Source organism: Mustelus asterias, chromosome 21, assembly GCF_964213995.1.
Source record: "Mustelus asterias chromosome 21, sMusAst1.hap1.1, whole genome shotgun sequence".
Lineage (NCBI taxonomy): Eukaryota > Metazoa > Chordata > Chondrichthyes > Carcharhiniformes > Triakidae > Mustelus > Mustelus asterias.
Genome location: NC_135821.1, coordinates 47,865,529 through 47,889,853, shown reverse-complemented (window position 1 = coordinate 47,889,853; position 24,325 = coordinate 47,865,529). Strand labels below are relative to the sequence as shown.

Below are 24,325 nucleotides of genomic sequence, written 5' to 3'. Positions count from 1 at the left end.
TGGGGGTGTGACCACTGAGGCATGACCAACACTGAAGAGACAGAGAGCAGACAGTGAAGCAGCAATATAGCCACAGTGCAGTACTGATATCTATTTCCTCACCAGCAGACAGGCTATTTTCATACCAGACAGGCCTGGCCAAGTGGGTGGGTGCTCAAACTTCAAGACGTACACAAGATTTTTAAGAACTATTGCTACAGGTCAACTATGGGGCACTGCAAGTTAAGTGCAGTACAGTGAGTGTGGGTGGGTGTCTATCTACGCTTTCAGGATCTAAGTGTGTGGTATACAATTGCAGCATCATCAGAAGCCACTCAGACTATAGCATTTCTCACAGGAAGCACAGCACAGAGCGAACTGGGCTAACTGTTATCCTGTGGTTCAACTGAAAACCGTCACACACGCTGTCACCAGAGGTTTGCACGAACAGTCCGTGGTCCCTTTTAGACAGTCAACACTCTTTACTCGTTTCAGCAGCAAGGGGATAATTATTTTGCACTCCTCTTCAACTGATGAAGTGTTACAGTTCATTCAGGGAGTCTGGGTTACTGCAGCAACATGCACTCTTTTTTTTACACGCATGCTGTGCTCTGGAGCTATGGATGGTGGTGGTTGAGGCTCCAGTGTTCTCTCCATCACATGCTGACCAGGGATCTCTCCCAATCTTACTGCTTCCTGCTGGCATCTGTTGGAAGGGTTTTGCAGGTTGGTACTCAACCTGTTTCGCTGTGTTTTGACCGCACCTTCCTGGCTCACCAAGCCGACTGTAATGGGACTCAAATCCAGAGCTGCTGGCTCAGATGTGAGGATGCCACCCACTGCATCACAAGAGCTTCCTCCACTACAAGAATCCATTACTGGAAAAAAGCACCACTTCCCCATTTTTTTCAGTGTTCCATTTTGGAGATTTTTTTTTGCAGTGACTTTAGTTTCAATGTCCTGATGCACTCAAAAAGACAACACTGCGCCTAAAATAAGAAACTATAGGCCAGTTAGCTTCACAACAATCATAGGGAAAATGCTTGAATCCATTAATAAGGAGTTGGAACAGGACATTTCAAAAATAATAATACAATCAGGTTTTGTAAAGGGGAAATTGTGTTTGTATAGTGCGGTTGAGGAAGTAACAAGCAAGGTGGATAAACCTATGGATATGGTTTACTTAGATTTCCAAAAAGCATTTCATAAGATGCCACATCAAAGGTTAGAATCGTAGAATCCTACAGTGCAGAAGGAGGCCGTTCGGCCCATCAAGTCTGCACCAACCACAATCCCAACCTGGCCCTATTCCCAAAACCCCACACATTGACCCTAGCTAGTCCCCCTGACACTAAGGGGCAATTTAGCATGGCCAATCAACGTAACGCATGCATCTTTACAGTGTGGGAGGAAACCGGAGCACCAGGAGGAAACCCACGCAGACACGGAGAGAACGTGCAAACTCCACACAGACGGTGACCCAAGTCAGGAATCGAACCTGGGTCCCTGGCGCTGTGAGGCAGCAGTGCTAACCACTGTGCCACCGTGCCACCCTTAAAATTATTACACTCATGGTGTAGGGAACAGATATTAGCATGTATAGAAGATTAGTTAGCTAACAGGGATAGATGGGCCACTTTCAGGTTGGCTAGCTGTAACTAATGGAGTGTTACAGGAATGAGTGCCTTAGCTTCAACGATTTACAATCGATATCCATGACTTGGATGAAGGGACCGAATGTATTGCTGCTAAATTTACTGACGACACAAAGACGGGTAGGAAAGTAAGTTGCTTAGAGGACATAAATAATTTGCAAAGTGATTCAGATAGGTTAAGTTGTGGAAAAGGATTTGGCAGATGGAGCATAATGTTGGAAAATGTAGACTTGCCCACTTTGGCAGGAAGAATTTTTTTTTAAATCAGTGAATTATTTAAATAGAAAGACACCACAGAACTCTATAGTGCAGAGTAACCTGGGTGTCCTGCTACATAAATCACAAGAGGTTAGTATACAGGTACAGCAAGCGATGGAATGTTGGTATTTATTGCAAGGGGAATCAAGTATAAAACTAGGCAAGTGTTGCTGCAGCTGTACAGGCCATAGGAAGATCACATCCAAGACATTGTGCATAACTTTGGTCTTCTTACTTCAGAAAGGATATGACTGCAGTCGAAGCAGTTCAGAGAAGGTTCATTCGACTGCTTCCTGGGATGAAGGGGTCATCTTCCAAGGAGATACTGAGCTGGTTGGGCCATCATCCATTGGAATTTAGACGAATGGGAGGTGATCTTATTGAAACATACAAGATCCTGAGGGGATTTGACGTTGGATGCGGAGAGAATCTTTTCCCCTGCGGGGGAGTCTAGAACTAGGTGGCACGGTGGCATAGTGATTAGCACTGCTGCTTCACAGCGCCAGGGACCCGGGTTCGATTCCTGGCTTGGGTCACTGTCTCTGCGGAGTTTGCAGGTTCTCCCCGTGTCTACGTGGGTTTGCTCCGGCTTCCTCCCACAGTCCAAAGTTGTGCGAGTTGGGTGGATTGGCCAAGCTAAATTGCCCCTTAGTGTCAGGAGGATTAGCAGGGTAAATATATGGGGTTACAAGGATAGGGCCTGGGCGGGATCGTTGTCAGTGCAGGCTCGATGGGCTGAATAGCTTCCTTCTGCACTGTATGATTCTATGAATTTTAGAATGAGGGGTCTCCCATTTAAAATGAGAAGATATTTTTTTAATTTTAGAACCTCGTGGAGTTCTCTTCTCTAGTGAGCAGTGGAGGCTGGTACATTAATATATTCAACCTCTAATATATCAGAATATTGTTTGACAAGGAAGTCCAGGGTTATGGAGGACAGACATAAATGTGGTGTAGACGCCACAACCAGAATGTGGGTATCATTTCCAAGCTAACAAAATATGGGAGGAAGTGAAATGCAAAGTAATTCTCCTCAGTGTTTGTGGAGCTCAGACCTATACCTTTATTCTTAGTCTCACAATGAGGAACCTGCATCCACCCAAAACCGCCGTAGCAGCCACCAAGTAGGAACAAAATTCAGCCACCAACAAAATAAGGCGGCACAGATTAGGCAATCAGCGATGCTTAAAATGGAATGTGACCGTTGTGGAGGTAAGCACGCTGCTAAATCATGTCGGTTTAAGGAGACGGAGGGCGGGATTTTCCGGCCGCGCTCGCCCCAAGACCGGAAAATCCCGCCCGTGGTCAACAGACCTTTGCATGGTCCATGTCCCGCCCGCTACGATGCCCATGGCAGGCAGGACAGGAAAATTCCGCCCCAAATGTTTTTATTGTCGCAGATGAGGACACTTGAAAAAGCAGTGCAGAGCTAAGTCAAGATCACCGAGTAATCGATTAACCAAGATGTTACAGGTAGACATTAGGTGGAAGGGACCTAGCACTAGTGGTTCCCGTATTCACTCTCTGTTTAATCTAAAACAGGCAAGATAGATTTTATTACTGTAACACTCTCTGTAAATGGAGGGCCTCTTAAGATGGAAGTGGATCCAGGGGCATCAGCCACTGTGATGGGCAAGCACACATTTCATCACCTAAGAGACCGTGTCCAACCAATGAACTTGAAGAGCAGTTCTGCCAAGTTGAAGATTTATACTGGAGAAGCAATAAAAATGAAAGGCACCTCAATGGTACTTATAAGCTCTGGACATCAGCCTACCCAGTTCCCAGTGATAGTGACGGGTGAAGCACCAAGCTTTCTCGGTTGTGACTGGCTTAAGAAAATCACGTTGAATTGGGCAGGGTTTTTCAAGTGCGGGAAAGTGCAAACCGATAAGAAAATATGATGAATCAGACAATCATCTGTGATGAATCAGGCAAAATCAAAGGGCTATAAACTGAGATTTGTGTGAATCCAGAGGCGACTGTCTGATTCTTTAAGGCAAGAGTGGTATACTGTGCCTGACGAGAGAAAGTGGATACTGAGATAAACAGGTCGGAAGAACTAGACATTATCCAGCCAGTTCCGTTCTCCGAATGGACAGCACCGAAAGACCCCCTATTGAAATCAGACAACACCATCCTCATTCACAGTATTTTAAGCTAAGTTTTAATCAGGCCGTGAAGCAGGATAAATATCCAATCCCAAGAATTGAAGACCTGTATGCAAAGCTGACTAATGGTCAATCTTACACAAAGCTGGATATGAGTCACGTGTACCAACAACTTGAATTAAATGACGCTTCCTGGGGGTACGTCAATGATAAACACACACAAAGGCCTGTTGCATGTGCCTGCCTTTTGGGTGCGTCCTCAGCATGTGCAATATTCCAAAGGACACTGGAGAGTCTGCTACTATGGCTTCTGGGGGCTGTACAGTGGTTAGCACTGCTGTCTCACAGCGCCAGGGACCCGGGTTCGATTCCCGACTTGGGTGACTGTCTGTGTGGAGTTTGCACATTCTCCCCGTGTCTGCGTGGGTTTCCTCCGAGTGCTCCGGTTTCCTCCCAGTCCAAAAATGTGTAGGGTAGGTGGATTAGCTGTAGGAAGTGTGTGAGGTTATGGCGATGGGGAAGAGAATGCTGGGGAACACTTCAGCGGTCACGGGCATTCGGCCTCTGATCTTCGGGTAAGCGTTCTCCAAGGCGACCTTCACGACACCACGACAACGCAGAGTCGCTGAGCAGAGACTGATAGCCAAGTTCTGCACACATGAGGACAGCCTCAACCGGGATCTTGGGTTCATGTCACACTATCTGTAACCCCCACGACTTGCCTGGGCTTGCAAAATCTCACTAACTGTCCTGGCTGGAGACAATACGCATCTCTTTAACCTGTGCTTAACCCTCTCTCCACTCACATTGTCTGTACCTTTAAGACTTGATTACCTGTAAAGACTCGCATTCCAACCATTATTTTGTAAATTGAGTTTGTGTCTTATATGCCCTGTTTGTGAACAGAACTCCTACTTACCTGATGAAGGAGCAGCGCTCCGAAAGCTAGTGGCTTTTGCTACCAAATAAACCTGTTGGACTTTAACCTGGTGTTGAGAGACTTCTAACTGTGTTTACGCCAGTCCAACACCGGCATCTCCATATCAGGAGGGCTTTCAACAGACTAAAGCAATTGCTGCTTTCCTCAAACCTGTTAGTAAACTTTGACCCATCTAAAGTACTGATATTGGTGCCTCGTTGTATCGTGTTGATGCGGTGTTTTCCCATGAGATGGGTGATGGCTCTGGAAGGCCAATAGAGTATGTGCCACGACCCCCCTCAGAGGCCGAAAAAGGCTACTTACAAATCAAGAAAGAGGGATTATCAATAGTCTCTGGCATCAAGAAACCCCACCAGTACTTACATGGTTGACATTTTGCCATCATTTCTGACCACAAACTTGCTCCGAGTCTCTTCAAAGAGGACAAGGCCATCCCGCCAATCACCTCGGCAAGAATTTAACAATGGGCATTAATTCTGTCCTCCTATGAATATACTTTCAAGCCCCGACCTGGAACACGTATAGCGAATGCTGATGCTCTTGCAAGGCAGTCTCACAAGTATTCCAGTACCACAAAAAAATCATTATGGCATTAAGTTTTTTAGACACATTACCAGTCTCAGTGAAGCAGATCAGGAACTGGATCATTTGAGATCCAGACCTGTCCAAAGAGAGATACAAAATATTTATAGAATGGGTAAATGAGCCAATTTCCAAAGAACTGAAACTGTTCTTTATCCACAAGACTGAATTGAGTTGTCAAAATGGCATCATACTCTGGGGAGCAAGATTAGTCATTCCTGTACCAAGCACAGAGTTGCTCCTAACTGAATTACACAGCACTCATCCTGACATCTCTAAGATGAAGATATTGTCTGTATCTTTAAGACCTGGTTGGCTGCAGAGATTCGCATTCTAATCAGTATTCTGTAACTTGACTTTGTGTCTCTGTATGCCCTGTTTGAGAGCAGATATCCACTCCATCTGACGAAGGAGCAGCGCTCCGAAAGCTAATGGCATTCGCTACCAAATAAACCTGTTGGACTTTAACCTGGTGTTGTTAAAACTCTTACTACGTTTACCCCAGTCCAACGCCGGCATCTCCACATCATAAAGATATTTACCAGGAGTTGTGTGTGGCGGCCTGGTATTGATGCTGACATCGAGAAGCTAGTCAAACACTGTCAACTGTGCCAGTTGCAACAACGTTTGCCTGCTACAGCCCCACTGCACCCTTGGGAAGAGCCTGGCCGGCCATGGGTATGAATTCATATTGATTATGTTGGTCCATTCCTGGGCATAACGATTTTTCCCTTGATTGGTGCACACTCTAAATGGATGGACATTTTTGAGGTGAAGTCACCTACATCGTAAGCTATCATCAAAAGATAATGCCAATACTTTACAGCTCACAGATTACCTGAAGTTATGGTAACAGACAATGGAACTGTATTCACAAGTGCTGAGTTTAAGAGCTTCACTACTCTCAATGGTGTCTAACACATTAGAGCTGTGCCTTACCAGCCAGTATCAAATGGACTAACTGTAATGACTTTAATCAGGCAATTGAGGTGGGCCTGTTACAATATGAACTCCCTGATTAAGGGCAATCAGGGAGCCTCTTGCTTTGTATTTAACCAGGAGTGTCAGTTCCTCTCGGACTCCTAGCGTAGACTGCTAACTGAAAGCACTCTGTATGCTGTTGTCAGACTTGCAAATAAAGGGATTTTAGTGAAGGGACTTCTGCCTCTGAGAATTTATTACATTAACCGACAAGAGTTGTCCAAACTTTCAGGTCTGGCCTAAAGAAAGTCAGGAGGAACATTAGTGACAAAATCTCACAATTCCTCCTTAGCTATCGTACCACTCCACATGTAACAACAGGAGTTCCACCAGCAGAGCTGCTAATGAAATACAAGTTTCAGGATGAGACTGAGCCTCGTGTTTGCAAATTTGCCAGGGAGGGTAGAAGCCAGCCAAAAATAATCAGAAAGCAAGCCATGATTCACATATGATCATTTATCGTAAAAGAAGTCGGTAAGGGAATTAGCGGTTATAGGGATCAGGCGGGTAAGTGGAACTGATCCACTTCAGATCAGCCATGATCTTATTGAATGGCAGGGCAGGCTCGAGGGGCTAGATGGCCTACTCCTGCTCCTATTTCTTATGTTCTTATGTATATGTGAGAAACTTCCACAGTGGATCAAGTTGGATCCTTGAAATTATTGTCTCTAAGACCAGACACCTTTCGTATCAAATGGACGCAGAGGGACAGATCATTCATAAACATGTGGACCACTTGAGGAGGAAAGAGATGCTCCAGCAACCAGTGTTGCCATCAAGAAACATTTCCAAACCTATAAGCGCTGAAGTACTTGATCGACCTGTCTTAGACATAACTAATGTCTTTGTTGAAGCAAATAGTGATGGATCACCTGTGCCAGAAGAGGCACCCGTTATTGCAGTTCCTGTTAATGTCGATCCTGTGGAAGCATTTAAGACAACAGAATCACGACGCTCTACAAGAAACAGAAAACTCCCTCAAAGACTCAATTTATAATTGTCCAACTCATGCGCATAATGTTTAGTTATTTAGAACCGACTGAATTATTGAAAATTGTATAAAGGACTTAAAGGGGGAGGGATGTAGTGATTGTCCCTTTGAGGGAAATACAGCAGAGTAAGGGTCACATGGCCTGTGTGTCCAATCAGTGCTCAGTGTGGAATCACCGCCATGGTGAGAGAGTTCCCAAGGCAGAGACATTTTGGGAGCAAGCTACAGCCATGAGGCTACTTAATAATTTTAATTAATATATTTTGTCTTCCCTCACAAAATCTGTGAAAGTGCATCTTTGCACTAACAGCACTGTGGGTGTACCTACACCACATGGATTGCAGTGGTTCAAGAAGGCAGTTCATCACCACCATCTTGAGGACTATTAAGGATGGGCAATGATTGCTGGTCTAAGCAGCCACACCCATATCCCATGTATGAGTGAAACAAAAACCTTTCGCTCTCCGCTCACTGGCCAGGCTCTCAATTTGGCCAGTTGACAGGCAGGAATCTGTGCTGATTTATTCAAATGAGATCCAGCCAGCATCACCACTTTTATCTCTACGTCATCACCTAAAAGATTTTTTACTGGTGTCACAAGTAGGCTTACATTAACACTGCAATGAAGTTACTATGAAAATCCCCTAGTCGCCACACTCCGGTGCCTGTTCGGGTACACTGAGGGAGAATTTAGCACGGCCAATGCACCTAACCAGCACGTCTTTTGGAAATGCGGGAGGAAACCCACACAGACACGGGGAGAACGTGCAGACTCCGCACACACACAGTAACCCAAGCCAGGAATCAAACCCGGATCCTTGGAGCTGTGAACCAGCAGTGCTAACCACTGTGCCACCATGCCGCATGCCAATGCTTGCAAACTACCCCCCCCCCCCCCCGCCACACACACAAACACACACACACTCTCCCCATTTAGAGATAATTCCTGAATATTATTCATCTGATGGTTTATTCCTGGTCCTCCACGTGTTTTCCCTCTGGTCTATCTATTTCTCTGATGGTCTCAAATAAATTGAACAAGGCAGGCTAATAAAAACATTTGCAATAAAATAAAAATGGGACAAAGGAAATTCTAGTGCTGCCAAAAGTATAGTCAGAACCCACTAATAGAATCCTTACAGTACAGAAGGAGCCCATTGAGTCTATATCAACCACAATCCCACCCAGGCCCTATTCCCGTAACCCTCATTTACCCTGCTAATCCCCCTGACTTGAGGGTCAATTTAGCATGGCCAATCAACCTAATAACCCGCACATCTTTGGACTGTGGGAGGAAACCGGAGCACCCGGTGGAAACCCACACAGACACAGGGAGAATGTGTGAACTCCACACAGACAGTGACCCGAGGCCAGAATTGAACCCGGGTCCCTGGCGCTGTGAGGCAGCAGTGCTAACCACTGCACCACTGAATTGAATGGTCTGTGCCCTATCTCTGACATGTGGGGGCTAATGTATAAAGTGGGCTAATGTGTCAAACCAATCTCTAGGCCAGCCAGTAAAAGTGACTCGTGTCTGACTCCACAGCAGCTACAGGTTCAGAAGCATTCGTAGATTCAGGAGTGTACTGCATTTAGAAGCTTATCCAAGCAGCTTCAAGGATTCTAAGTGATAAGCAGTCCATCAAAATTAAGTAGTTCTTGAAGAGAAATTTTCTCAGCTTTCCAATATCACACCCGCTTCAAGGAAAGGGTTAATGGTTTGTGAATCTAGCTGCTGCTTTGATGCTGAATGAATGCTTTGCATGACTTGTGGATCCCAAGCACATATTCGATGGCCTGCGTGAATGATCAGAAGCTCCTGAACATATTCAATCGACTGGAGGTGACTTTAAATATCGCTGCCTGCACGGTAGCCTGGCAGAGAAGATCACCTGCTAATTATCTCTCACGTACCTTCAAACAGCAAGCACATCTCCAGCAGGAAATTAATTACTATTATTAACCACACCAGGTTAAGTGCACACGCATGGAGTGACACCAATTCACACCTATGATTTCTAATAATGTCAAGGACAGCAACAGGAGATTATGCTTACCCTCCGAGTGGAGAAAGATTAAAGGGACAGGATTTTTTTTTTGCAAATAAGGTACAAGCTTTCCTGAACGCTTCAATGGTACAGCATTACATTGTCTGGAGCAGGAAGATCACAGGTTTGAAACCCTGCGCTCACCTCAGTTGGCTGATCTCAGCACCTTCAAAGGAGGTGGTCTTGTGGAGAGGTAATAACAAGCAATGACTGAGCAGAACAGCCAGAGCAGTTTGAACTCTGTAATCTAATGTATTTTTAAACAGTTAATTGTCAGTAATACTATGCCACTATTCCGCGAGTGCTTATGTCAATTAGCCTATCAACAATTAACCCGCCTAATATTTGTCTATCAATTAGTAAGGTGAAAGGGAGAGTGTCATCTTCGCAGAATACTGCATTCTGCAATATATGCTATATTATTCCCCTTATAAAACATCAACCAACATACAATGTCAGGGAAATTCCACTGAAGTAGATGTCTAAGCAATATGCTCACACACTGAGTGTTGCGTCCTAGTACTTGATAGAACTTATTCCTCGCTGTGAACACTAAGGGATGTCTCCTGGCCAGCTCCAGATTACAAAGCACACAAGTGGGGCCAGGTGAAGTTGGCGCTGAATTCTCAATTCTGTGGAAGGAAATGTTTTTCCCACTTTGAGACAGCGCTCCATGTGTGTCCTGGCCTCATTGGAACTGGTAACATTATGCCAATGCGTTGCGATAGGTGGCACAAACAATTCCCCGCGGCATGTTGCAGCACAGCTCACTGTTGGCTGGGAGTGTGTTCTCTTTGCCCGTGTCTGCTGCTGGCTTTCACCATTGCAAGCAAGCTATTAGTCTGTGGCTCAACACGTGCCTTCTTGTTATCAGATACCAGCCTGAGCTTCAGGCACATTTTACTCAAATTGCTCAATTTATTGAACCGGCCATTGACCGTCGTGGATTTGGACAGCCAAGTGAAGAGGTAGAAAAGGCAGGTGCACCTCAGGTGACTGGAGGTCACTAGCAAGCAGCCCAGCACATGATGTGACCCAGTCATAATTACCTGGGCGAGTCTAAAAAGCCCTCGCCTCACCAACAATAGGGAGACAATCGTTGATTTATGTCATCTGCTGGAATCTGACTTGCAGATTACACATAACGGTGAGGCAATGGCCTAGTGGTATTATCGCGAGACTATTCATCCAGAAACTCAGCTAATATTCGAATCCCGCCACGGCAAATGGTGGAATTTGAATTCAATTTTTTTTTTAATTTGGTATTAAGAATCGACTGATGACCATGAAACTATTGTCGAAAAAACCCATCTGGTTCACCAATGTCCTTTAGGGAAGGAAATCTGCTGTCCTTACCTAGTCTGGCCTATTCCAGAGTCACAGCAATGTGGTTGATTCTCAACTGCCCTCGGGCAACTAAGGATGGGCAATAAATGCTGGCCAGCCAGTGACGCCCATGTCCCAGTGAATAAAAAAAATACAAAGACAGCCCTGCCTACTGTGGACTAACCCAGCAGCATGTGACTCTACCGGCACTGTTCAAGTCCCCCCACTGATCGTTCTGCTTTGGTAAAACCACATCTGGAATACTGGGTGGAATTTTACGAGAAAAATCTTAATGTCCAGCTGGTGTGAAAATGGGAGAGTTGCTGATCCATCTTTTGGGCAAGTTTTTACTCTCAATCATATGCATATAGTGCTTGAAAAAAACGGGCTAGACTGTTCCTCGCTACTAGAGACAGTGGGTGGGACTTAACTATCCAAAGTGCGCAGCGGCTCCCCCTCCCTCCCTATTGGGCTGCCGCAGGCCGGGCCTGCCCCTTCAGGCCCCACCCCTTCAGGCCCCACATCTTCTAGGCCCCACATCTTCTAGGCCCCACTCCCTTCAGGCCCCACCCCCTTCAGGCTGCACTGGTGGGCATTGCTGAGGTGCTATGCTGGGACTGCCTAAGGGCACCCCCCTCCTTTCTTGCCCTCAACCTCCCCGGGGATCCTCAATGGTCTCCAGTTCTACCAGCGAGGGCCACACGACTATTCCCCGTTCATGGGGAGCAGGTGTTTTCCTCGCCGGAGAGAACCTCTCCCAGTGAAGCCGTAAACACACAAGTGAGGCTGGAATTTCAGCGCCGGGCTCACTAAACAGATGCAAATGACACATTTCAATAAATTTAAATAATTTATTCAGCCTCTCACTGGAAATGGGCGAGAGGCTATCCACGCTGGAAATCCGGAGAGAGCCAGCAAATCGGGTGCGATTCTGATTTCTCAGTTCGCTTTGCCCATCGATGGGCGGAGCAAACTGGTAAATTGCGGCCTCTGTCTGCAGGTTTGGTCTCCTTAATTCAGGAAGGATATACTTACCTTAGTGAGGATACAACCAAGGTTCACTAGATTGATTCCTGGAATAAGATGAATATCCTATGAGGAGGGATGATGGAATAGAATGGAGTGGTGTTCTCTGATGTTTAGAAGAATGAGATGAGATTTCATTTAAAGACATAAAATTCTTACAGGGTTTGACAGGATAGGTACTGAGTGATAGTTTCCCTTGACTACAGTATCTAAAACTAACAGTAGTAATCTCAGGATAATGAGTCAGCCATTCAGGACTGAGATGGGGGAAAAGTTCTTCACTCCTAGAAGTGAGAATCTATGAAGTTCTCTAACCCAATGGGCTGTGGATGTTTACTAGAGTATATTCAAGACTGAGTTTGATCATTTATTGGCACTGAGGGAATTATAGGATATGGGCATAGAGTGAGGAAGGTCCACTGATGGAGAAATCCAGCCAGGATCTTACTGATCAATTGAGCAAGCATGGGGAGTTGTCTAGCCTACTTGTGTGTTTTATTATGGTCTTATTAAAAAAATGCCAAAGATGTGCGGGGTTCTGTGGATTGACCATGCAAGGGGACTAGCTGGGGCAAATGTCTGGGGTTATGGGGATAAGGCCTGGGGGGGGATTGTGGTCAGCGTAGACTCGATGGGCCGAATGTCCTCCTTCTGCACTGTAGGATTATACGATTCTATGATTATCCACAACCTCATTGTACTTTGTGGATCTTTGCTGTGCATCAATTAGTTGCTAAATTTCCTGCAAGAGTGACTGCCCAAGGATTTCACTGGCTGTCAATCACCTCTGGAACCATCTGATATGGTGAAAGGTGTTGTATAAGCTCAAGTCGTTCTTTCTTTAACAGCTGCCACTTTTGTAATGGAAAGGAGAGAGAAAACAGAATGGGTCCAACATTTCGAGATGTTTGGGTTCCCCAAAGTGCAGGGTCACCTGGAGGTAATTTACGGAACAATAAAGGGCACCAAGCAATAACACTGTGGCACACAAAAAGGATCTTGCCTCACCCAGTTTCAGTTGGTCCTTGACCATTATAACAGAACTGGGTAGGTGACTTTAAGGCACTCCTACAGCAGCCACAAAGTGTACGGGTGTCCTGCACACTACAATTGTTCAAGAGAAGAGGCAGAAGGAGAGAAACAGAGCAACACATTTCTTTTCATCAGAGATCCAGAACAAAGCTAAAACCACAATGAAGCTTTCACCCTTGTCCAAATTCTGGAGCAGCGAAAGATTGCGATCTTAAAGCATCGCTCCCCATGTCTGGACATGCAGAAGGAACTCAACCCCACCACCCCAAAATGGTGTCAAAGGTTGTCACGGGTGACCACCTGTACAGTCTGCATGTTCTCCCTGTGTGCATGGGTTTCCTCCGGGTGCTCCGGTTTCCTCCCAAAGATGTGCAGGTTAGGTTGATTGGCCATGCTCAATTGTCCCTTAGAGTCAGAGAGATTAGCAGTTGGATTACGGGGATAGGGCCTGGATAGGATTGTTGTCGGTGCGGGCTTGATGGGCTGAATGGCCTCTTTCTGCACTCTAGGGATTCTATGATCTGCTGGGGGGATGAGGGGGGGCGGAGGGGGGAGAGACTGCACTACTTTACTTCATCACCTGGACAGAGCAATTGTTGCAGTCAGGGTTAGAGACAAGCCTACAGGTTTGCCTACCAAGGAGGAGGAAAAGAAAGAGTGTAGGTGGAGAAAGGAAAAGTGGCTGAAGATGATGCAGACAATGGGGCATAAATATCAAGGAGCTACAACTAAGACTTGTTCTTCGAAGAGTCACACAGTCCTGCCTGTAGTACACTGGACATGGAATAACATGTTGTCCAGAATGGGTCCTGTCTTGCTTTCATCTCTGTGGGTCTCCCAACAGCAACATTCACATCTTTCTTCTCCACCTAAAATTCCCCACAAGTGCGTCACTGCTTCAAGCTTTGCTTGATGCACGAGGCAAGCTTTTTACACAGAGGGCGGTGGGTGCCTGGAACTCGCTGCCGGGGGAGGTTGTGGAAGCGGATACGATAGTGACTTTCAAGAGGCGTCTTGACAAATACATGAATAGGATGGGAATAGAGGGACATGGTTCCCGGAAGGGTAGGGGGTTTTAGTTCAGACGGGCAGCATGGTCGGCACAGGCTTGGAGGGCCGAAGGGCCTGTTCCTGTGCTGTAATTTTCTTTGTTCTCAATCCTGGTCTATGTTGGGGTGTTTATCACTCATTCCCTCAAAATTCCATTTCAATGGAAAGAGCAAGTCCGTTTCTCTGAAATCATAGAATAAAATCCCTGCAGTGCAGAAGGCAATTTGGCCCATCAAGTCTGAACCGACCACAATCCCACCCAGGCCCGATTCTCGTAACCCCACATATTTACCCTCTAATCCCCCTGACAATAGGGTCAATTTAACACAGCCAATCAACTTAACCCACACATCTTTGGACTGTGGGAGGAAACCGGAGCATCCGGAGGAAACCCACACAGACATGGGGAGAACGTGAAGACTCCACACAGACAGTGACCCAAGGCCGGAATTGAATTCGGGTCCTTGTGAGGCTGCAGTGTTAACCACTGTGCCACCCCATGGGACGTCCCATATCTGTTGGGTCATGAGATGGCCCTGCCCATTGCTGCCAACACCGCAGCATCGGCCCCTGATCAGCTGCTGCTCTTCCCTAGCACTCACCAGTCACAGGCACTGACAATTATCTATCAAATTCAGAGGCTTCACTGTACTGTGCAGCCGCATAGATCCACACTTCAAACCTTAAAGATGCTTTACAGACTCTGAAGCCATTCGATAACAAAAGGGAAGGAAAGGTTTGTACTTTGTTTTCCCCCTGTCGATTAGTACTGATGTGTAATTATTTTTTAAGTCTTCATACTTTTAGGGATCATTTCTATAGTTTTTTACTTGAGAAATGTGTTCTAAATTGTTCGGTCTCAACCTGGAATTTCTTTCCAGCTCTGATTTGCTTTTGCTTTTGGAGCCATCTTGTGGTCCATTCTGGAACGGCAGCGAGTCCCAGCTTCAAGAATATTCCGCAATGGGAGTCCATTAATCACACAGTCGTGGGTGGACACAAGCTGAGAGGACAAGCCACAGATAAGAGAGAGGAGCACAAACAGAACGGACATGGATTTAATCCCTTTCCTAAATACTTTAATTCCATAATCTGATCTCGAATTTGACAGGATGAAGAAAACTTTTAAAATCTTAACCCACCATGTTCCGGGTTGCCAACTTCAGCTGGGTACATTCCGAGGGATGGTGGCGGAAGCGACATTACAGAGTCCCGAAGGCATGGCGCGAGTGAGTGGGCCTGTGGGTGGGCAAAGTGGGCAAAGTCCAAATCCTCAAACACTAGCAGGAGGGGATGGGTTTTTTGCTGCACCTGAATGAACAAAATAATTTTGTATCCTTGTCTATCTTAGAATCAGAGAATCCCTACAGTGCAGAAGGAAGCCATTCAGCCCATCGAGTCTGCACCAATTCCCTGACAGAGCATCTTACCCAAGCCCTTTCCCCCCGCTATCCCTGTAACTCCACACATTTACCAAGACTAATGCCTCTAACCTACACATCTTTGGACATTTAATTTATCATGGTCAATCCATCTAACTTTCACATCTTTGGAGTGTGGGAGGAAACCGGAGTACCCTGGAGGAAACCCACGCTGACACGGGGAGAATGTGCAAACTCCACACAGACAGTCCACCCAAGACCGGAATTGAACCCAAGTCCTTGGCGCTATGAGGCAGCAGTGCTACTGCATTGACCCGAACAGGCGCCAGACTGTGGCGACAAGGTGAATTTCATAGTAACTTCATGCAGAGTTAATGTAAGCCTTACTTGTGACTAATAAATAAACTTTACTTTAACCATGGTGCCACTGTGCCGCCCGAAGAGCTCATGGGGGCACTGCTATACCCGGGTGCCTGCTTAAACCAGTTACTGCTGAATCCAACCCCCCCCCCTCCCTTCCCTCCCCCCCAACATCTCTCTGCTTGCCCTCCCACCCTACCATACACCCAAGGCACCTGAAGGATGATCTGCCAAGCATAGTCCCAAGCAATCACCTGGGGATCTGATCTCTGAGTGGCGGCACTGGTCTGCTCCATCCTGATGGTTACATTAGTGGATTCGCGCACTCCATCCTGCTTCGGGCAGCAGTGTCGACTCCCCAGCTGGCTCACACCGCGCTCGCCTCAGTGCCAGCAGGGAAATAAAACAGGCAGGGTAGCACATCCATGAGCTCAGTACGTGCTTGACTGCGACAATGTGTTATGTCATCACGCTGGCTGCACCTACGCGGGAGTGCTGCCCAGCCTGCCTGCAAAATACCGTTCAGTGAAACGGACTCCGTGGCTGCCGAGACAGGACCCTATCGACCGTAGGAATCCTAATTTTTCTAAAATCTCCAATACTGCTTTTAATAGCCACCAAGAGATGGAGGATGATTCTGGGAATCTCCCGGCCATTCCGAGAAGACTGGCAACCCCACTCCAACAATAGAGCATGGCTGTACCAGAGCCAGCTGGAGTGGAGGGGATGTGGGCTGCTGCTTGAGATAGGGATCACCAAACCGGTACAGGCCTTGTCTCCACTGCTTGTCTTTTTTTTCCATACATTTGGATCTTTGCCAGATTTTCACTGCTTCCTGCACCCTCTGATACTACTTACATCTCAGAATCACAGAATTGTTACACCAGAGGCCATTTGGCCCATTTTATCTGCACCGGCTCTCCAAATGAGCATTATGACTTCGTGCCATTCCCCTGCCTTTTCCCCATACCCCAATAATCATCTGATGTCCTCTTACATGCCTCGATTGAATCTGCCTCCACCACACTTCCAGGCAGTGCGTTCCCCGAACCACTCGCTGTCTGGAACAAGTTTCTTATCGCGTCACGTTTGCATTTGTTTACAAATCACTTTATATCTGTGCCCTCTCATCCTTGATCCACTTACGAGCGGGAACAGCTTCTCCCTTTCTCCTCTGTCCGGCCCCCTCGTGATTTTGAGCATCTCAATCAAACCTTCTCCTCTCCAAGGAGAACAGTCAGTCCCAACCTCTCCAATCTATCCTCATAACTGAGGTATCTCACCCCTGGAACCATTCTTACAAACCTCTTCTGCATTCTCTCCAATGCGTTTCACATCCTTCCTGTAGTGTTGTGCCCAGAACTGTACACGATATTCCAGCTGAGGTTTAACTAGTGTCTTGTATAAGTTCAGCATAACCTCCCTGCTCTTGTACTTCATGCCTCTGTAAATAAAGCCCAGGATACTCTATACTTTATTAACTGTTCTCTTTATCTGTCCTGCCATCTTCAATGATCCACACACACATACACCCAGGTCCCTCTGCTCCTGCACCCCCTTAAGAATTGTACCCTTATTTTATATTATCCGTTTTACTAAAATGCACCACCTCACACTTCTTCCACATTGAACTTCACCTGCTTTACATCTGTTCACTCCACCAACTTATTTATGTCCTTCTGAGGTTCCACACTGAGCTCCTCACAATCTGCAGTGCTTCAAGTTCCGTGTCATCCGCACACTTTGAAATTGTCTCCTGCACAACTGATATCTAGATCTTATAAAGGAAAAGCAAGGGTCCCACTACCAACCAGTGGGGAGGAAGAGAAAGGAAGAGCAATAGGGATAGGGAATTTGTTAGTTAGGAGGGACAGACAGGTGTCTCTGTGGCCATAGACACGACTCCAGGATGATATGTTGTCTCCATAGAGTCAGGATCAAGGACCAAGCAGGACACTGTTCTGGGGAGGGTGAATGGCGAGAGGTAGTGGTCCACATTGGTATCAATTTAGACAGAAAGCGGGATGCAGTCCGACATTCAAAATTCAGGGAGATAAGTAGAAAATTAGCAAGCAGGGCCTCAATTGTCATAATCTCCCAGTGCCACGTGTGAATGAGTAAAGAAATAGGGGGATAAGGATAATGTGTGACTGGAAAACTGGTGCAGGAGGGAAAGTTTGCGATTCCTGGCACACTGGAGCTGGCTCTGGAGAAGATGGCACCTGTACAAGCTGGGCGGGTTGCACCTGAACAAATGTGGAAATCAGTTTCTTCAGGATGTGTTGCTGGTGCTATTGGGAAAGATGCAAGCTAACTCAGCAGAGGTGTGTGAATTGGGAGAGTATATTAGAAAGGGATACCAGGGTGCACAAAATACTGGGCGGGACAGATAGAATGAGAATAGTAAATTAATAGGTGGAGTGAGAGTAAGGGAGAAAGCAATGAAGTCTAAATCAGGGTTACTAAGCATTATGTGAATGCACAAAGTATAGGGGCGGCACGGTAGCACAGTGGTTAGCACTGCTGCCTCACAGCTCCAGGGACCTGGGTTCGATTCCCGGCTTGGGTCACTGTCTGTGTGGAGTTTGCACATTCTCCTCGTGTCTGCGTGGGTTTTCTCCGGGTGCTCCGGTTTCCTCCCACAGTCCAAAGATGTGCGGGTTAGGTTGATTGGCCATGATAAAATTGCCCTTTAGTGTCCTGAGATGCGTAGGTTAGAGGGATTAGCGGGTAAAATATGTAGGGGTAGGGCCTGGGTGGGATTGTGGTCGGTGCAGACTCGATGAGCCAGATGGCCTCATTCTGCACTGTAGGGTTTCTATGATTCTATGATAGTGAATAAGATTGGGGAATTATAGGTACAGATTGCCATGTGGAAATATGATGTCGTGGCGATGAGAGACCTGGCTCAAGGAAGGGCGGGACTGGATGTTAAATATTCCTGGGTACAAGTCGTTCAGAAAGGATAGGACAGGAGGAGGGGTAGCTGTATTGGGTAAGGATAACATTGCAGTACTGGACAAAGAGGATGTCCCAGAGGGTTCAAGGACAGAATCAGTTTGGCTAGAGCTAAGGAACAGGAAAAGTGCAAATACATTGCTCAGTGTAGTCGATAAACCTGCGACTAGTGGGAAGGATGTAGAGGAGTAAACCTGCAGGGAAATTACAGTGATGCAAACACTATAAAAGTAGCCCAGAGATCCAGTGTAATACTATTGGGAGACGGGTTCAAATCCCACCACGGCAGACGGTGAAATCTGAATTCAATAAAAATTTGGAATTAAAAGTCTAACGGTGACCATAGGTGGGATCTTACGGCCTCATTTGAGCGAGACCAGAAATTCCCACCCGAGATCAATGGACATTTCCGTTGTCTGCCCCTCACCCGCTCCAATTCCGTGGCGGGCGAGGTGATAGAATTCGGCACATGAAACCACTGTTGATTTTTGTAAATACCCTTCTGGTTAACTAATGTCCTTTAGGGGAGGAAATCTGCCATTCTTACCTGATCTGGCCCATATATGACTACAGGCCTACAGTAATGTAGCTGACTTTTAACTGTCTTCTCAATACACTAGCAAGCTATTCAGTTTAAGGACAATTAAGGATGGGCAATAATCCAGCGACGTCCACATCCCAATGATTTTCTTTTAATTCCCAACAGGTTCTTGCTTAAAAGCTGTCTTTCTAACATCTTCCAGTTCTGATGAAGGGTCAATTATGCTCTTAGTATTTCCAGCACTTTCTATTTTTCTTTCAGATTTGCAGCATTTGGCTGTTATATGATAACGAAGCCCCTTTTTTGCCAGTGATTAATCATCATTCCCCCCCACCCCCCTCAATTGCACAGAATCAATACTAGCATCAAACTTCCAGGAGGGTTCAGTGTGGGATTGTGCCACTCCGGGTAGGATGCAGTAAAACAGACCAGAAAAGTCCCAGTCCCAATCTTCAGTACGTGCTAAGTTAGCTAAGCTAAACCAAAGTGGCAGTAAAGTCTTGTCAACTGGACCCAGTGCCCCAGACTGAGAGGGTGCCCTCATTGACACAATGATTAAGTGCTCATCCAATTCACAGTCGCCTTTCAAGCAACTCCTAAATATAAACAGAGAAACCAGACTATTTGTGTCAGAGTGAGGGAGCTTCAGAAAGTTGACTGAAAGGTGAAGTTGAAGAGATGGGTCTTGAGAAAATCCTTAAACAATTAAAGTGGTGGGGGTGGAGGCAAGAGATAGAAAGGTAAGTGAGGTGGGGACATTCCAGAGAGCAGGTCCCAACGTAGGAAAAGGAAGGGAAAAATAGATACAAAGACAGACTCAGGATTGGCACGGTCCATAGATGTCCAGGGCGGCACGGTGGCACAGTGGTTAGCACTGCTGCCTCACATCGCCCAGGGACCTGGGTTCGACTCCCGGCTTGGGTCACTGGCTGTGTGGCATTTGCACATTCTCCCCGTGTCTGCGTGGGTTTCCTCCGGGTGCTCCGGTTTCCTCCCACAGTCCAAAGATGTGCAGGTTAGGTTGATTGGACATGCTAAATTGCTCTTAGTGTCCCGGGGATGCGTAGTTTAGAGGGATTAGTTGGGTAAATATGTGGGGTTATGGGGATAGGGCCTGGGTGGGATTGTTGTCGGTGCAGACTCGATGGGCCGAATGGCCTCCTTCTGCACTGCAGTGTTTCTGTTTCTATGTATTGGGTGGAGGTGATTGCAGAGAAAGGGTGAGGAAAGGCACTGGCGGGACTTAAAGACAAGGACCAGGTTTCAAATTCAATTTATTGGCAGACTGCAAATCAATGTGGATCAGTGCAGATAGTGAAGAATAATAACTAGGGTGAAGTTATGACCTCTCACAGCCCTACACTTCAGCACACGTTGCTGTCTTTAGGAAAGAAGGAAAGATTATAGCCTTTAATTCTGGCTGTGTGTGCTTTAATGCCATGTATCCATTATACAACCCAACTGTCCAATACTTTGTACATAGAACATCTCTTAAATGCACAGTACACGATCCAGAATATTTAAAACAACAAACCAACTGGTTGCTTAAGTGTAAAGATTATGAATTAATGCAATTGTTACCCTACATTTTTACATAGTCCCACACAGACTGTATATATATTAGTCAGGAATGGCTATGTGCTGTTATAGTGCGCCATCTTCTGATTTTCATAACTTACCGTGGCCACTGTGATTTTACCTACAGTCAGTGAGATTTTCAATTACTGATGCTCTTTATGGCAAGGATCACTAGTTAATGACCAAAAGTGGAAATGCTGGTTGATTCACTGCCCGCCCCCATCTCCAGTCAGTAGTGCAACGCGTGACTGAAGTCCGATGGAAAGAACCAGTTGGGGAAGCAGGCATTAGGAAGCTAGAGCAAAGGTAGGAAAGCCTGGGGAAAGCCTGAGGTTGCAATCTCGGGGTTTCTTCGGCAATTTGTCCATTTTCAAAAGTGCTGCCCATGTTAATCAGCTTCCAGTTCTGTCCCAGTGTAGGATATTCTGAGTTAACGTTTCAGCTTGATCACTTCCAGCACCTTTCCCTGTCCAAGTGCATCGTACATTTATAAACCAATAAAATGCACTCATTATTTTTCCACCTCCTGACGATTGTCGGTGATGGCCCTCGCCTGTGCCCACCTCCTCTCTCGGTGAAACCCTCAGCGGTGGCACAAGTACTGATTTCTCTACTCAACTACCCCACTCTATGTCTCATTGGGGGGGTGGCACGGTGGCAGGGTGGTTAGCACTATTGCCTCACAACTCCAGGGATCCGGGTTCGATTCCCGGTTTGGGTCACTGTCTGTGAGGAGTCTGCGCGTTCTCCCCGTGTCTGCGTGGGTTTCCTCTGGGTGCTCCGGTTTCCTCCCACAGTCCGAAAGACATACTGGTTAGGTGCATTGGCCATGCTAAATTCTTCCTCAGTGTTACCCGAACAGGTGCCGGAGTGTGACGACTAGGGGATTTTCACAGTAACTTCATTGTGGTGTTAATGTAAGCCTACTTGTGACACTAATAAATAAATACCCTCTGTTTAATCCATCTAACCTGAAACGCTAACTCCATTCCTCTCTCTAAGGATGTTGTCAGGCCTGCTGAGTAATTCTGGTATTTTCTGGATTTATTTCAGATTTCCAGCACCCCACAATGCTTTGCTTTCGATGTAGGGAACATTCTGTCCCATCTCCAGACTGACTAGTTCACATTCTGAAACCATCAAAAGGATCCTCTAGTGTTCTGCAAAGCTCCTTCAAACTGTGTGGAACACTGGGTGGGTGGGTGGGGCGGGGGGTATGTATGTGCGTGCTCTTGAACTGAGTGCCTTACTAACTCATTTCAGGAGGCAGTTAAGAGTCAACCACATTGCTGTGGATCTGGAGTCACATGCAGGCCTAACCAGGTAAGGATGGCGGATTCCCTTCCCTAAAAGGGACAAAAAAATAACCAAATTGTTTTTTTCCAACAATCAATGATAGCTTCATGGTCAATATTACAGAGACTAGATATTCCAGATTATAACTGAATTTAAATTCCACCAGTTGCCACAGTGGGATTTGAACTCATGTCCCCAGAGCATTAGCCTGGGCCTCTGGATAACTGCTTCAGTGACATTCATACCATCCTCCCCCATCTGGGCTAGAGAATAAGCCTTTGTTTGACTGGAGGAATAATGACTTGGGCCATCATCCTCTGGCTTAAACAGAGGTTCTGAGGAATAGCGGGAGAACGTTGATGGGTGTTAGTGAAAGTCAATCTGTGCCACAAATAAGAGTTTCAGCAGGAAAGCTGGAGATGGGACATAAGAAAGGGTTATCAGTGACAATCGTCAGAAAGTTGGAAGTGAACAGGATTAGATGCTGGACATCATGGATGGCAATTTCAAACAAATAGTCTTACGAACATGAGGGGAGACAAGAAGCCTATAAATTCACAGTTACAGGCTGTCAAAGCCACCAGCAGATAATACAGAGGTTGGGATTTTCTGGCCCCGCCGTGGGGAATGTGGTGGGCCAGCCAAAACGTCCAAAAGACCCTGGCAGCGGAATGGGCTGGAAAATCCCAGCCAAAGTCTTAAATTCTAAACCAAACTGAACTTCATTCAAGACGGGTGGTGTGGGAGGCTAGCTTGCCCTAGACTGCTGGAATGAAACATTCCTCCTCTTCTCGTGAATGCGTATCTTACAGGGCAAGAGGTTCACCAGAGGTCCATTTTCCCAAAGCGGAAACTGTCCGATGCAACTCACCCAGAGACAGCAAAGAGAAGGGAATGAATCACACCGCTACAATCAGGAGGCAGTGTGCAGCACTCTCTCTGAGGCTTTGCAACTTTGCAAGCGGCCGTATTATCCATATATATGTCATTTTATTGTTAAATACGGGCGGCCAAAATGAGGCAGGCCCATCTTAACCTATCCAATCCATCCAAAATGAAAAGTCTACCGTTCGCATGCATAAGGTTTTCCCCTTCACTGTGCCTTGTGGATCTAGTTGAACTGTCAGATACACTTTGTGAAGAAATTCTTCCCGACGTCATTCCTAAATTCGCTAATCATCAGTTGGAATCTTGCTCTAGTCCCAGTTTTTCCTGATGTTCCAGGTTAATCTTTTCTACGCCATTTAATATCTCTCTACAATGTTCCCCTCATTCCCTTTTATCTGAAGATAAAGAGCATCATTTCTCCATTCTACCCTTACAAATCATTTCTTTGATTCTGGGAGCATATCTCTGCAGGCTGACCTGCCTCCAGGGCATCAGCTCTGTCAGTAAAATGGAGGAAGTTGCAGACTTGTTCATTGATGGATGCACTCAGAGCAGGCTCCACTGGGTCTGGCTGAAGTGTATTTTACTGGACTTTTGTCAATTCTTACCCATCATGATGATTGAAAGGATAATGTTGCTGATTTCCTGGAGGGCCTTAGTCCCAAATGCCAGCAGCAAGCCACCAATCACTTCGATCCAGCCCACCACAATTTGGTACTGCATGGGCTCTAACTTGGCACCCACATCGTTCAATGGGAACACATCGACAAACTTGGCAAACTCATCGACCTGTTGGCGAAACACAGAAAGGGAAAGCGATTCAACAATATTGTACAGGAAGAAACAGAACAGTAGATGAACGGGAGGAGGCTAAGCAAACAAACAAGCTTGCCTGTTTCCCTAGATCAAATGACCCAACTTCTGAAAGTACCCCTCAATCACCTCTTTCTCTCAGCACACACATACATCTGTCCTTTAAACCCATTTATATTGTTTCCTTAATTGGCCTCAACTAGTAATTTTATTCGGTAATTACTACACTGACTGAACGCCTATAAGTCGGAACTACCCCACCCAGCCCCTGCCAACCACAAAAAAGAGCTCTTACTGACTTAAGATAAAGCATGAGCTGATGCTGCAGTGCGATGAGGGGATGCTGCCCTGTCAGAGATGCAATCTTTTGGATAAGATGTTAACTAGAGCCCCAACAGGTGAATGTCAAAGATCCCATGCCATTATTTCAAAGAGCAAGGAAGCTTTCCCCAGTGTCCTGGCGAATATCTATCCCTCATTCAACATGTAACAAAAACAGCTGATCTGCTCATTATCACGTCGCTGTTTGT

The 24,325-nt window shown here is 46.3% G+C and overlaps 1 protein-coding gene across 1 annotated transcript in view; it reads right to left on the bottom strand.

The window, feature by feature from the left end:
• The window catches only part of LOC144509242 (transmembrane protein 35B-like), a 64,577-nt gene that overhangs the window by 21,960 nt on the left and 18,292 nt on the right, over positions 1-24,325 (bottom strand). Inside the window, exon 2 of the mRNA XM_078237804.1 lies at positions 23,591-23,771. Within this exon, the coding sequence (XP_078093930.1) occupies positions 23,591-23,771 (181 nt within the window). The remainder of the gene's footprint in view (positions 1-23,590; positions 23,772-24,325) is intronic.